Consider the following 15,088-nt stretch of genomic DNA (forward strand, 5'->3'; position numbering starts at 1 on the left):
CATCACTTCTGAACCCACATTCCATAGTTGCATGTAAAAGTGACCAAGTCAGTATCATTGGGCATACTACTCAAACCCAGTGTTGACACACAAAGTATACAATAAATAAAATGCTACAGCTTGCCATTAATCATTCAAAGAACATTTGATATCCCACAGTAAAGCAGGGATCTGCTATTCTGGTACAGACCTGTACATATCTATATCTGGGACAGCTGTATATACCTGTATCTGTTCCACAATGGGTTGTTCGAACACATTGGCCAGTTTCTGCAGGATGATGTATTTGTTGTCAGCTAAGGATGTGAACAGCACCTTCAGGTCATTCTGAGGAAGAAAGCAATGGAAACACAACATGTGAAACAAGGGAACAGAAATGGTTACAGTGTCACATAGATTCATAGAGATGATACATAGACATCTGCTGGTCTCTGAATGTTGTGTAGCAGTTTCCTCCATGATGAAGACATTCCAACTTGGGGGAAAAAATGGTTAAGGTACAGAATGTTAAAAGGATGGTGAAACAACATGTTCCAGGAGGAAGGGAAAGATTCTATCCCATGAGGAAACACATTAAGACAGAAATAAACAACTTGAAGGTCTCAGGAAGTCCCTGAAACTGAACAGATACACTAGGTCCCTTTTTCAATCCCAAACATAGTTAAGCAAATAAGGACTGCTGGGTTGGGCTCTTTGAGTCAATTCTGTTCCTCTAAGTGGCCCATCAGCCACATTCCTATAAGTACTCCAATAAATTCACTGGTTCACCAAATTAGACTTTGGTAGTATCCTTATGTTGGTCTGTCATTCATTCCCCCCTGGGGTAAGTAGGTATTTGTTCGCATCTTCCCAGAATTCAGTGTCACAAACACTGTGGGAATTTCTTCCAGGACCCTCGGCAGATATCGAACTCTAGGGATGCTGAAGTCCTTTATGTAAAGCCATACAGTGTGTATATAATCTGTGCATATCATTTCAGATACTTTAATTTTAAAAACTTTCCATTTGGAGCTTCTAAAACCTATTTTTTAATTATAAAACTTTTAAGATTTATTTTTATGTATGTGTATATATATAAGCATGTGAGTGAAGGTGTCCAGAAAAGCCAGAAGAGGGCATCAGATGCCTTGCAACTGGAGCAACAGGTACCAGCGAGCAGCTTCAGCAAGAGCTCTCAACTTGAGGATTATATTCCCAGAAATATAAGCTAAAAAGGCCTTTTCCTTTTCTTTGTGTTTATTTTGGTTGATGTTGCTTCTCTTGTTTTGTGGCACCAAGGCTGGAACCTGAAGCCTCTCACATGCTAGGGACGTGGTTTCCCACTGAGCATCACTTCAGCTATCTTCTTGTTTCAGTTTTCTTTGGAGATGAGGTCTTGCTAAGTTGCCCAGACTGCCCTCAACTTGCAATTCTTCCACCATAGACTCAAGAGAACTGAGACCAAAGGCATGTGCCACCAGGCCTGGGTCTCTCTCTCATGGGTGTTAAACACAGGGTAAAGCTTACCTTACAGCATCCTCTTCACGGGGGGGGGGGGGGGGGAACCAGTCATGGAACAAGAGAGAACATTTCCCCAATCAAGAATGTGAAAATTTACTTTCCTCCGAGTGAGTGTGTGTGTGTGTGTATGTATGTATGTAAGTATGTATGTATGTAAGTATGTATGTATGTATGTATGTATGTAAGTATGTATGTATGTATGTATCTCTCTATCTATCTATCTCTCTATTTTGACCCTACAGGGCCTTCATTAAAATATATACATTATGACTTACAGTCTAATGTTCTCATGGATTTCTAAGTATGTAAACATGTGGGTCTCTTTCTTGTGTCCTTTCTTGGGCTTTTTTCCTTTTATTTGTCTGTTTTATTCAATTCTGATGTGCTACCTTTTGTTTTATGTTTTATACTACATTATATTCCCATAGAAACCTGTCTGTTTCCTAATGAGAGACAGATAGGAGGTGGATCTGGATGGAAGGGGAGGTGGGGAAGACCTGGGAGCAGTAGAGGAGAGGGAATGGTAACCAGAATATATTATGAAAGAAAAATCTATTTTCGATAAAGGGTAAGAACATCTTGATTTATTCTTGAATAAAATTTGTTTAAATTGAAAAAAATGTATGCAGGGGCTGGAGAGATGGCTCAGAAGTTAAGGGCACTTGCTGCTCTTACAGAGGACCCAAATTTGGTTCCTTGTAGCTATATGGCCTCTTACAACTGTCTCTAACACCAGTTCCAGGGAATCCAGTGCTCTCTTTTGGCCTCTTAGGATCATGTGTTATACGTATATACATACACACAGGCAAAACATTCATACATATAAAATGAAAAAAAAAGTATATTCTTAAAAATGAATATATGCAGGCATCATAATGCAAGGCTAAAAAGTCAAGTTATGTAGAAATGAAGTGAGAAAACTGAGTGCTGGGGGTGTGCTGAGTGGCGCAGCATTTGTTTAGCATGAAAAGGTCCCAGGGCTTGGTCACTAGAAAGGAAAAGGAAAAGGAAAAGGAAAAGGAAAAGGAAAAAGAAAAGGAAAAGGGAGGGAGGGAAGGAGGGAGGGAGGGAGGGGAGAGAGAGGGAGGGAGAGAGGGAAGGAGGGAGGGAGGGAGGGAGGGAGGCGCTAAAATGAGAATGTAGTGTTGAATGGACTAGAGAAAAGCAACAGTAACTAAAACTCAAGCTCAGCAGCCAGCTAAATAGGAAATCATTCTGAGAGGACTGGAAAAATGATGAGTTTTTCATGGGTTCCAAATGTGTTCCTGTTACTCAACAGCATTCAGGGGGAGGTTGCAGGCTCTTAGAATGACAAGGACTTGTTTGTAAGCAAAATGAAAGATGTGTCTTACTCATTTGAATAGAATCAAAAGCAAGGAGTCTTGACCGCCCATGACAGGGGTATTCTATTCCCTTCTGACTGTCCATAGCTATTTCTATACATTTAAGGCTGTATCAGTTAAATTCATCAACTCATCTAGATGAGTAGAAATAACCTAACATGGGTCAGAAATGAAGTGTGTACATTTACTTTACATCTAACTGTTAGTCTTTCCAACAGGGTATTTTCTCTGTGTTCTGCTTAACATATCAGAAAACATAGTTCTTAGTTCTGGAAGCCGTGGTAACTATTGGGAGAGATTAGCCAAGAAAACAATAATGTGGTTCATGTAGAAATTACCAAGTAGAAATTTCTAGGTGGTATTAATGGTTTTATGCTTGTAATTTTCTTAAGGATAAAAAACCAGAAGGAATAAAAGAGTCAACAAAGTATCATTATTATACTTGTGATATAACAGGAATTAAAGAATCAGTATATAAAAGATATAACAGACATTATAATTTCTTTCAATCAAGGAGTAAATGGAAGATGTGAGTCATTTGAAAAACAAACTCATAGGCATTTTGAAGCCTTAAAATCAGTAATGCTGACTCACTGCTATTATTAAAGAATTCCTTAGTTTCTCACTTTTAAAGGTCACTATTCAATTACATACCCAAGAAATGTATTTGGAGTTAGTCTATGGGTAAATACCAAAATAGTGACAGCTAATTTGGTTGTGAGTCCACACACGTAATCTTCAAAACATACAGATCATCCAGACAGTCTTGGGGGAAGGGATTCTAGAGCAATGTTTAACCATTTGGCACAAGGTAATTCTTATACATGGCATGGGAAACAAAGACATGCCGTGCCAACATCTGTTGAGTACCAACAGCCCAGCAGATGCTCTGTATAAGTAAAAGAAAATGGTTTGAGCCTGTGACTTGATCCTTTGCTATGTTATCATTGGGGTTCTTTCTCTCAACTAAATTGGAGCAGGAACATCTGAACTGCGGGTTTTGTTCGTGACCTAGCCACCAACAAGTAGAAACTTCTTGGCAGAAGAAAAACAGAGAACATAATTTAAAGAGAATTTTGTGATTACATGTTATTTCCATGGTCCCCTGCAACAAAATAAATTCCTAAGGAGTCATGCTTAGTTCATATATTATTGTCATCAGTTATAATTACCAAATGCAAAACTGCAACAAACATTAACTTGGTAGAAGCAATGAGAGAGAAGTAAATACAGCGTTAAGGGGCTCACAATTGTGCAGCTAAGCAAGCCTCTTGGATGGTTTACAGACTAAGACACCGTAATAATCTGGCCCTTTTTTTCTTTAAGGAAAATAAATTTTAGAGTCATGAAAATTAATTTTTCGTAACATAATGGTCCTTCTGACTTTACTGACACAGTCAGTATACATTCGTGCAAAACCTAACACCCAGATAATCAATCCTGTTTTTCTGATTCCTTGTGTATTTCTCTCTCCTTGTTCTGTATCATGAAACCTAACAGGCACGGATGTGAAAATAGAGCCAAAGCCATCCCTCTGTGCCATAGAGTCGCACACTTACATGCCTAGTGTGACTCTTGGTGTGCATATCTTAATGTCACCCATATCTCAACCCAAAGAAGTTCCAGCAACAGTCTGCTCCATTGTCAGTGCCTCTGCCATCTAGCCACCTTCTTTTTCTGTCCAGACCTCCAGGTGTGCAATCCAGAGTCCTTCAGTTCCTTAGCACTTACCCTTTCTCTCATTCCTCACACCCAAGCCACCAACAAATGCCTTTCTACTCACTCTGCTTTCAGAATGTATCTTGGGTTGAGCTAGTCTCCAGCTCTCCTGCCCACCATTCCAACACCATGCAATGCTAAAGTGCTCTTACCCTTAAATCCCATGCCACCTCTTAAGTCCTGAGTAACCCTGGAGAAGTAACATAACCTTTTTACTGCCTTTAGATCCTTTATCTTTTCTACCACTACTCAGGAGCAAAATTGACGATTATGAAATTTGTTGAATGCTTGTTATGTATTAGTATTGACTGATCTCAAGTATTTGAACGTATGGAAGTCTTACAAAATGGTGAGGCAGTGGCTGTGGGTATGACTTCCTAGTTGAGGACCCTGGGGCTCAAGATGATTAAGCCACTAAGCTTATACAGCAGCAAGTGACAAAGCTGGAATTTTAAGCTGAGCATCGAAGCACATGCCTACTGAAATGAGAGTGCCTGGGCAATACAGTGAGTTAAAGCCCGGCCTGCAGGATCGCTTTTAAAACGAGGGGAGCAAACAAAGCCAATGAAACTAACATAGGATGTTAGCATCGGAGAACTTATTCTTAATTTCCACTCTGTTTGAAAAGCATTTGCCCAAGATGGCTCAGAGGTTAAGAGCACTGGCTGTTTATCCAGAGGACCGGAGTTCAATTCCCAGCACCCACATGGCAGCTCACAACTGTCTGTAAATCCCAATTCCAGGAGATCTGATGCCTTCACACCAATGTGCATAAGATAAGCTTAATTATTATTATTATTTTTTTTTTTTAAGAAAAGCGTTTGCCCAGAAGAGATGTTACAGAGATTTAAAAAATGATTCATAGGAGAATTTGGGGACTGAAAATAATGAACCAATAAGAGTTTTAATAAATATATTTCCTATCATGTCATTTATTGATTTTTTTGTATACATGCCACAGCACATGTGCCAAGGCCAGAGGACAAGATGCGGGAATTAGTTCTGTCCTTCCAGCAAGTAGGTTAAAAGGATCAAACTCAGGTCTTTTTAGGCTTGGCAGCAAGCACCGTATCGACTGAGCCATCTCGCCATCCCTCATTACATATTTTTAAGACAATATTTTTTTTAAAGTGGTAATAATCTGTCCCTTTATGTGACTGTCCGGAAAGTTCCATGTTTCTTGGTAAAAGCAACATTTGACACTTCATAGTAACTTTTTGTACAAATCAAAAATTACATCAAATTCTCCTATGTTTGCTGAAAAGTAGCCTCCGTTGAAATTTAAGGATCTGAACAGGGTCCTTTTTATTAAGCTTGAATGCCATCAACACTAAAGGTTTATCAGTGACTCACGCATTTTTTTTCCAGTGACTCGAGACAGAAAACGTTTCATAAGCACATAATCGCATATCTGGCCCTGGGATTCCAATATGACAGTAAAAGGTAATAAATCTGAAGAGTTGGGATTGGAAAGTAATGGAATAAATTTCCAGTATAATTTTGAGAGAGGTAGAAGAGATCAGACCACAGCCATTTCCCAGACGCTTGAGTAGTGAGGTTTGGGGGGTTTCCTATATTCCAGTACCTTCTGCGTGTTCTTGGGCAAGAATAATTAAATTCTACTATTACCAACTGGAAATTACAATAAACGATAATTTGGCTTCTATTGGTTGCATTTAAACCTTTATTCGACTCTTAGTTTGGATGAGTGGTTTTCTCAACCTTCCAACTCTAAAAGCATGAAACTTGGCTCTCTAAATCTTTAGTTCAATGCACCTGGTTTTCTGCAATGCTCTAGCTCTCCATTACCCATTAAAAATTGTTTATAAGATGGGCTAAGAGATAGCTCAGACATTAAGTGCATATGGGGCAAACACAAGGACCTGAGTTTGATCCCCAGAACCCATGTCAAAACCTCGGGACAGCAATGAATGCACTTGTAATCTCCAGGCCTGGGGAGGCAGAGATTAGATACCTGGGATCTACTGGGCAGCCAGCCTACCCTAATAACAGTGAGTCCCAGGTCCCTGTGAGAGACCCTGCTCCAAAACATAATGTGGATGGGCCAGAAAGATGGCTCAGTGTGCAAAGGCACTTTCCTCCCAAGTGTGATGACCTTAGTTCCTTCCCCAGGACTCACATGGCAGAAATAGAGAATAGACTCACATGAGTTGTCCTCTGACCTCAACATTCATGCCAGGGTATATGCATGCTTCCTGCCCCCATATATGCATATTAAATAAAAGAAATGTAATAAAGGTAAAAAACAAATATGAGATGATTCCTGAGGAACGACACCCAAAGTTGACCTCTGTCCTCAACACTCACGCACACACACTATGTACATGCACCCACACATACATGCTCATTCACACACACACACCCTCAGATATCCTACTACACACATGCATCACATAATGAATGTTTGTAAGATACGCTTTGTTGATTATCACTGTTCCTTGAAAATGGCACAAACCCTTTGTGTTCTCTCATTTACCTGGAAACTGAGGATCTGCTGGAGTCTTTCCTTCATCTGATGACATCGCTGATCCACGACTGAATCCAGCAAGGATAATCTGCCCAAAAGACAACCCAGAGTGTCTTCAATGACATCCCGGTTGTCACCATCCTCTGGGAATGCTTGGGAAAACAAGTTCTTGTTCTTATCCATTTCTTCGGACATTTCCTTAATGTCTTTGGCAAGAGCCTAGGGTTGATAAAAGCAAAGTTTTACTTCCTCATTTAGACCTCTGTAAATCAAGTCTTCTTCCTCTAGAAAGTCTATGAAAACTCCCACACTGACACAGCTGAATCTCTTTCAGGGACTTCTGTAGATCACAGGGAAAGTCTTCTTACAGAGATTGGGGGGGCTTTATATCATTAGATAATAAAAGGATGCATTGATAACAATTAAATTTTAAAAAGTGATGATTATAAATTCATTCCTTAAATTTTATGTTTCATACAGGGAGGATTTGAGATGTACAATAACCCAGAATTCTCCACTTCTCTCGGTACACATATTAAAAAGGATGAAAGTACAAAGCATACATATTTTTGAGTGCTTTTTATATTTAAACAATTCTGTTCCACACTCTCCTTCTTGGGAACACACCACAGCACAAAGCTGTCTGGTTCTTAGTAGTCTTCATATACAACATTAATTACCAATTATCAACACTGCAATTACTTTGAAATTTCATGTACAGACAGAAATCGTCAGCCTCACCTCCTGGTTGAAGAGACACGCTTCCGTTTCTTCTGGCAAAAGCGCTGTGGCCACAAATAAACGCTCTTCAACGTCATCCAACCAGGTTGAAGTGGCCGAGACCCCATCATACAACTTCTGCTCCAAGTGGATACTCTGTCCTTTGGCTCCTCCGCCCTGGAATGGAAACACACACGAGACACAAAACAGATCAAAGAATCAATTTCAATCCAGGTGTAATGATACACACCTGTAAGCCTAGTCCCAGGGAAGTGAAGACAGGAAGATGAGCAGTTTAAGTTCACCCTCAGCTATATAGCCAGTTGGAGGACAGCTTTGGCTATTGGAGACCCTGCCTGCATCCCTCTACTCCCAACACATCTTTCAATTAAAAAAAAAAAAATCAATTAGGGTGCTTTGAGGAACCAGAGAGAAATACCAGGCAAAATGAGATTCAGGAGTCAACATCTATAAGCCCCAGGACTGGGCCTCAACAGTCATGTGCAGAGATGGAACAATTTTGCAGAGAACAAATGAACCAATCCCAGCAAGACAAGACCAAGACAAGCACAGGATAGCACAGCTGCCGTACCTGGGACGACACCTCCTCGAAGGCCTGGTTCAGTCCATCCAGCAAGGACGTCACCAAAGACTTGTCTTGAGTCTGTGCTTCCCCTCTGTACAGTGGCACCCCTGTGAGGAGTCTGTTCTGACTGCTGTACAGCTGCAGGCAAACAGAGGCAGCTTACTTAAGAGCAGGTGAACCACGAGCAGTTTTCTAAGTTGGAGGTATACATAAGGTAGGCACTGGAAGCCTCATCCAGAGAAATGTGAATTTTATAACACACCACATTACAGAGGATGTTTAATGATGGAATAGAAAAAAATCAATAATGGTGGGAATGCATGGACATTTACACAGCTACCTGTGAAATGTCTCCCCAGTTTTGTCTCTACCTTTAGAGAAAGAATTGATCCTAACTCCCCGAGAAAGACTGGTCTCTTCTTTTTGTGTTCACCTATAACGGCTTTTAGATTCCCCCCATGAGGACCATGGCCAGGACAGGCATTCAAATGTTTTAGGGACATCTCCAATCAAACCCAGTCCTATGATTTCTCAAAAACACTTTCTCCTCGTTTTTGAAGGCTAACTGCCCATCATCCTGGGAGCATGCCAGGCTACTCCCTCCTGTAGCTTGAACATCTGTCACCCAATGCATCTTTATCTCTTTAATTGATGCAGCCTTACCTACAGGTTGTATCTGCTACAGTGGCTTGCCTTTCCTTGGGATTCCTATTTGTGGAGTGGAACCTGCCATGGCTCCTTACTCCCTCAGGAATGTGTGAAACAGTTCCTGGGTTGGGTTACAGGTTTGCAGAAGGTGGACCCATATTTACCCCCAAATCTACAAAAATGCTTCTGCCTGGAGGCGCTAAATATTCTACAGCTAGAGATGAAGAAAAAACCCCATCTGTAAGACGGAGGCTATTGACTCTCTGAGCTATTTAGTTTCAGGTTGCCCAAATTGTGTTGGCTTTTACATTTGAAAGTAAGTACACCCAATGTATAAAGTTGCCAGTCAGCAGGCATGAAAGGGGAGGGGCTCTGGAGCACACAGATCCAGCATTGTGTCTCCCAGATCCTCAGATCCCGAGGCCTCCATCCTCCTCCCCAGGTGAACAGAAAGCCTCTCCCACTTAAGTGCTGTGAAACATGCCAAGATCTAAGTGTAAAACGGGTCTGTTGATGTATCTCTCCCTTGACCCTGAGCCACAGGGACTCTGGACTTCTCCTCTGCTTTCTGTTCACTCCTTACACCAGAGGCACACCAGTGGTTCCCAAAAGAAAGTGCAAGGCAGGCTGAAAAGGGGGACAGTTGAGGGCTTTCTCTTATAAGCTGGAGGGCCAGAAAGGTCGGGGACATGAACCCAAACTTGGACCACAGCCCGGGTGTCACAGAAGAATGATGTTGGCGGAGGACGAGATGGGGCTAGTGAGCTCAGCATGGAAGACCCTGGATACCAACGCTGCCAGGAACTCTCCGTCTCCACCATGAGCTAGGTGTTGGGTTCCTGCGGAGTCAGGCAGGCGCTATGGCCTGAGTGGACAGAGTGGAGCAGCAGGCTTAGGCCTCTATCTAAGGGATGGAAAATAAGCCAGGATAAAATAAGCATGGAATGCAATAGGTTTACTTAGCATAGAACAGCCACGCAAGAATGACGTCTCCAATCCAGGGCTGCGCCTTCTGCTTACAGCTAAAAGAATGGGAAAATACTGTGGCAGGAAGGCAAGGCAGAAGTCAGACTCGGGGGTGGGGTGGAGGGTGGGAGAGTGTGGGGGGGCGTCTACCTTAGAAAGTCTAGCTCTGGGTGTGAGAAACATTTGACCAGGCTTGTAAGGAAGGGCTAGTTGGGGCCAAGGTAGGAGGTCTGTGTGAAAGACATAGAACGTGAGTGGCCAGGTGAATAGGATTCTGGCACAGAACCATCTGAGAATGGAGTGCTTTCAGCTAGAGCTGATGACAATTCCTGCAGACTCACTGGCCAGAGAAGGAGAGCAAAGAGGTGGAAGGTATGGCCGGCCAGGAGTTTTTGGAAAGTGGAAGGTCCATGCACGGCTCTGGAGGAAGAGAGGCCAGGATCGCAGGATGCTCTACCACCATTAGGGCATCTTTCGGTTATTCCTGTCATCTGCAACAACTTTATAGTGTGTACTCTGTTGGCTCCTATGCATCCCTGCTCAACTAGCATCCTTTGTTTCATGTGCTGCTAGCTCCTCTGTCCCTTACACAGTCCTGGGCAGAGAGATGAGAAGAGCAGACTCTTCAGAACCAACAGCAGAGACCTTAGGATTTATCCCACTGTGTGTGTGTGTGGGGGGGGGGGAATCGCTGTCCTCAAGTGAGCTAGGTAGACCTGGCTAACTCAGGACAGAGACCTGGGCCAGTGTCCCTGGGTCCCCAAACCACAGCTATTGTAGGCATGACAGGCACACCTGGGTTCCTGGCTTATTCATCACCCCCCTAAATGCTGAACTTCCTCTGACCTCCCCCTTGGTTCCTGGCTTCTGCAAAGACTGAAGCAATAATTATTAGTTCTCTAGAACTTTCTGTTGCCTATTCAGTTCCCTTGGATTTCACATGCTTGGCGGAATGAAGCCGAATATCACACAATATCCATCCCAGGAACCAGCCTCACAGATGGGCCAATAACTGCCCTACCTGATCACTGGCTCCCTCCCCCCCTTTTTTTCAAGACCCTCTAAGGCTCCAATATGTTTCTCATTAAAACCTTCTGAAAGTATTCAATACTGGAAGTAACTGTGGAAAGTGGAGTGACCTGGCAGTTTAGTTTCAGGCAGTTTAGCTTCATATCCTCTTGATATGTATACCCCTGGTTTGCAACCATAATTTTCAATGTTGAAAATTAAATTGAACTGTAAGGTTTCATGCTAATGAGAAATCAGACACTAATCATTTTTTTGAGGAAAAATTCTACATAGAAATCAGATAAATTTTCACATACAAAGACAAGTATTGAGGGAAACGTGAAACATGCCTTGCTAAGAAAAATATAGGGTGAATAACTTGTTTCATATTTATTTCAGAATTTTTATGAAAATACAGATTACTATACAGTTTTAGTTCCTTAGCATAAACTATGTATCTCTTATATTAGTTAGTATATAAAAGATAAATGTAGGCAGAGCATGGTGGGGTGGGAAGGATGGGGTGGGAGGTGGGGGCTCATGCTTGTAATCCCAGTTCTAGAGAGGCAGAGGTAGAAGGATCTGACGTTCAAGGCAACACTCAGCTATATAGCAAGTTCCAGTGCAACCTGGGTCACCCGAGACCCTGTTTCACAAACCCAAGGGGAAATAAAGAAATAACAAAACGTTTGATACCACTTGCTCTTGTTCTTGTTCCAGAACATTCTGTAGCAGTTTCTGCTTGGTACTAAATTCTTGATGTAGGCTTTCCCATTTTGTTCTCATCTGATCTTCAGCCAATGATTTTGTCCCTTCCATCCCCAACTCCTGGGATAACACAGCAGGTTTTTCACTATTAGAGGAATAAATAATCTAAGTTTACAATGTGTGCAAAAAAAAAAAAAAAAGAAAAGAAAAAAGAAAGAAGAAGAAGAAAGAAAGGAAGAAATCTGAAAGAAAAAGCAAGAAAGGAAGAAAGAAGAAAATGAGGCAGATAATTTATTTGGTATTAATAGACCTGGCCTCAAAAATTAGAAAAAGATTATCTTAGTCATTGGCTCACACCTTAAAGAATATAAATTAAAATAGAAACATTGAGACTATCAGCATATTCATCTTCACACATCTGAATCACAAACACATGAATATTAAAAACCCATTGAAAGTGACTAGTTATGAAATAAAACAATTGCAGCCTTCAGAATCAGGAAGTGTAGCATGACCATTGGTCAGGGTCCTTTGACAAATAGCCTATGAATTGATTCAAAATCTGGAAAATGTTGGCCTAGTGAGAGCTTTTCCCATGAGTCCAAGGGATGCTGAGGACACAGTGTGGAGAGACAGATGTGGGGTGCAAACAGTGCTGGGCAGAGAAGTAAGGCTTTCAGAGTAGGACTCTCTGCTCTGAGACTGACAGAGGGCACGCATGGTAGAACACTTGCCTTGGCATGCGTGAGGCCCTGGGTTCCATCGCCAGCAGGCAGGAAGCAGGAAAGGCAAGCAGAACGCCTGTGACAGCGGTTAGCATTGTGACATTGGGCCACTTCTGTCACCTCTCTGAGCCTCAGTTCTCTCCACTCGTAGATGAAAATGGCATCCGTGTTATCCAGGGTGTTTTTGTGTTTGATTGTTTGTTGTTTGTTTTTCGAGACAGGGTTTCTCTGTAGAGCCCTGGCTGGCCTTAAACTCACAGAGATCCACCTGTCTCTGCCTCCCAAGTGCTGGATTAAAGGTGTGTGCCACCGCCACCTGCTTCATGTTATACAATTTTGAAAATTAAATAGAACATAGGTGAGGCCTACAGCTGTATGTGATGAGCAGCAACCATTCCGTATGTGGGGGCTAATAATCTATATGTTGACACACACTCACTCGTTTTAAAAATTAATGTAGAGAAAAGTACCTCTAATTAATTGTATGGATTTAAAAATTCATTTAAGATAAATATTTTACACTGGTATAGATTTTAATATATTCATACAAATTTAAAGTTAATTTTGTTATACTGTATGCATATTTCTACTCTTGTTTAAGGTATTATGTTTGTGTAGCTCATTTAAATTGTAATGGATAATTAAGAAATACAGATTAATAATTAGTCTCTATGATAATCAAACTTATAGTCATGTTAGTTAAGTTTTCTAGGTATACACAGATATGTTTCAATTAGGTAGGTAATCTTCAAATACTTCAAAGACCTACAGAAATATGGCATTTAAAATATTTTAAGAACTTTGACTTTCTGGACAATGAGACACATCTGTTCCTGGCAGTACCGATTTACTTCAAAGAAAAAGAGTGGTGTTGAAGACATTCCATATGGAGTTTATCTTCTTGGCAAAAATAGTCATTTGGGCAAGAAACTGTTCTTGCCTGGACTGCTTGACAAAATGTTGCATCAAGTGGACATGCAGGACCCAGGAAGGTGACCACTGAAGTTTGCAAGGCAAAATGGTCCTTCGGGTTCCTGCTTTGCAGAAGAAACTGCCAGATATTCTACAGGACACAGAAGAAAATAAATGACTGAGAGACTAGGCCTATGAGCTGAAGATGGATGCCCCAACATTACAGAGGAACTTTGGGTACCTGTCTAGGCAGGCAGCTGTCTCTGTCATTCTAGATTTTTAGAAGTTGCTTACAATGCATTTCCTGTTTACTTAGGTAATATTATATCCTTCTGGGGTCTTTGATGCAGTTGAAGACTAGATAATTACAATTACAGTTTTCCTTGGTTATGATAAAAGATAGATATGAAACTTTAGACTCACAAATATAGGATAAATAGAATATTTTCTTTGAATTTTCAAAATACAAATAGACTAGGTATTGTAACTGTAATTCTTGCTTGATATATGTAATTTTACTAGGTTAAAGTTAAAACCTTCCTTTTGTTTAGAAAGAAAGGGGTAAATGATGGGGAATGTCTTTCTATATAAATAAATAAATAGATAGATAGATAGATAGATAGATAGATAAAAAGATTTCAAATGGAAAGAAAATTTTAAAGTGCCTATGAAAATAATTTTGGGGGGGTATTTTCTTCTGTGTTGATTACAATGTACCTGTCTCTACTCATTTTGCTTACATGAAATTTCAGTATCAAACCAAGGGGGGTGTTATCATCCATATTCTTATATTTCATGACTGACACATGTAAAAATAGCAGCAATTAGTTTTAAATTAGAATATGGTCTTTTCATTTCTCATGGGAAAATATTCTTCCCATGTCAACGAATTCCCGGTTGTTTTTCCTTCATAGCCTTGGAAATGACTAGAGACTTGACAGGGGCATGTGAACTGGACCCAATCACACTGAGGGCTAATTTTCCTAAGGAATTTATATAACCATTGAGAAATTTGTGAGTTTTCTGTTGGAAGTGAATCTTCCACAGAGAGCTAGCACAGCAGGACTAAATTTCTTTTTACATGAGGTTACTGTTTGAAAGAGCAACTTGTAGATGTTTATCTGTCACTGGGTTCTGGCCAGCACTGAAGGCCAAGGAGAAGTTGCGGGGAGGGGGGGGTAAGCAACAGCAACATTTTTCTTTTACCACATAAAGGTTGCACAAGATTCCCACAGCTCTTTTGAGGAACCAATTGTCTGTCAAGCAGACAGCACTGACTGCCCTCTGTCTAAAAACAGAGAAGCAAAAGACCTGAGAAACTACGAGGGATGTGTGAGACCCTTAGAGACTCCCTGCTCTGCCAGCCTGGAGAAGTGTCCCCTTGGCTGGGGCGTTACTGCTGATGTATCTTCAAGACCTTGATATAGATCTTTCTACACACGATGGGCAGTGGTAGTTATTTTAGCTCTTTCATGATTTAACACAATTTCCACACTTTTAGGGTGACTTAAATGTAAAAGGGGTGAATCCCATGACATCTGTGTGTATTGACACTTAGAAGGAAGCATAGTGTCAGTGTTGACTAAACTACAAAACTAGTTTAGGCTGGGCGGTGGTGGTGCACACCTTCAATCCTAGCACTCGGGAGGCAGAGCCAGGTGGATCTCTGTGAGTTCGAGGCCAGCCTGGGCTACAGAACGGGCTTTGCGTCAGCCAGGACTACACAGAGAAACCCTGTCCCAGAAAAAGAACAACAACAACACAA

General features: G+C 41.2%; 1 protein-coding gene across 12 annotated transcripts in view; it reads right to left on the reverse strand.

Annotated features, from left to right (window-relative positions):
- Positions 1–15,088, reverse strand: part of Syne1 (spectrin repeat containing nuclear envelope protein 1) — a 482,748-nt gene that overhangs the window by 120,644 nt on the left and 347,016 nt on the right. For all 12 annotated transcript variants that reach the window (XM_036168948.1, XM_036168940.1, XM_036168942.1 and 9 more), the window contains 5 exons: positions 11,675–11,831; positions 8,363–8,494; positions 7,792–7,947; positions 7,060–7,269; positions 226–327 (listed from right to left, as the gene is read on the reverse strand). In XM_036168948.1, coding sequence (XP_036024841.1) covers positions 226–327; positions 7,060–7,269; positions 7,792–7,947; positions 8,363–8,494; positions 11,675–11,831 — 757 coding nt within the window. The remainder of the gene's footprint in view (positions 1–225; positions 328–7,059; positions 7,270–7,791; positions 7,948–8,362; positions 8,495–11,674; positions 11,832–15,088) is intronic.

This window comes from Onychomys torridus, chromosome 19, assembly GCF_903995425.1.
Source record: "Onychomys torridus chromosome 19, mOncTor1.1, whole genome shotgun sequence".
NCBI lineage: Eukaryota > Metazoa > Chordata > Mammalia > Rodentia > Cricetidae > Onychomys > Onychomys torridus.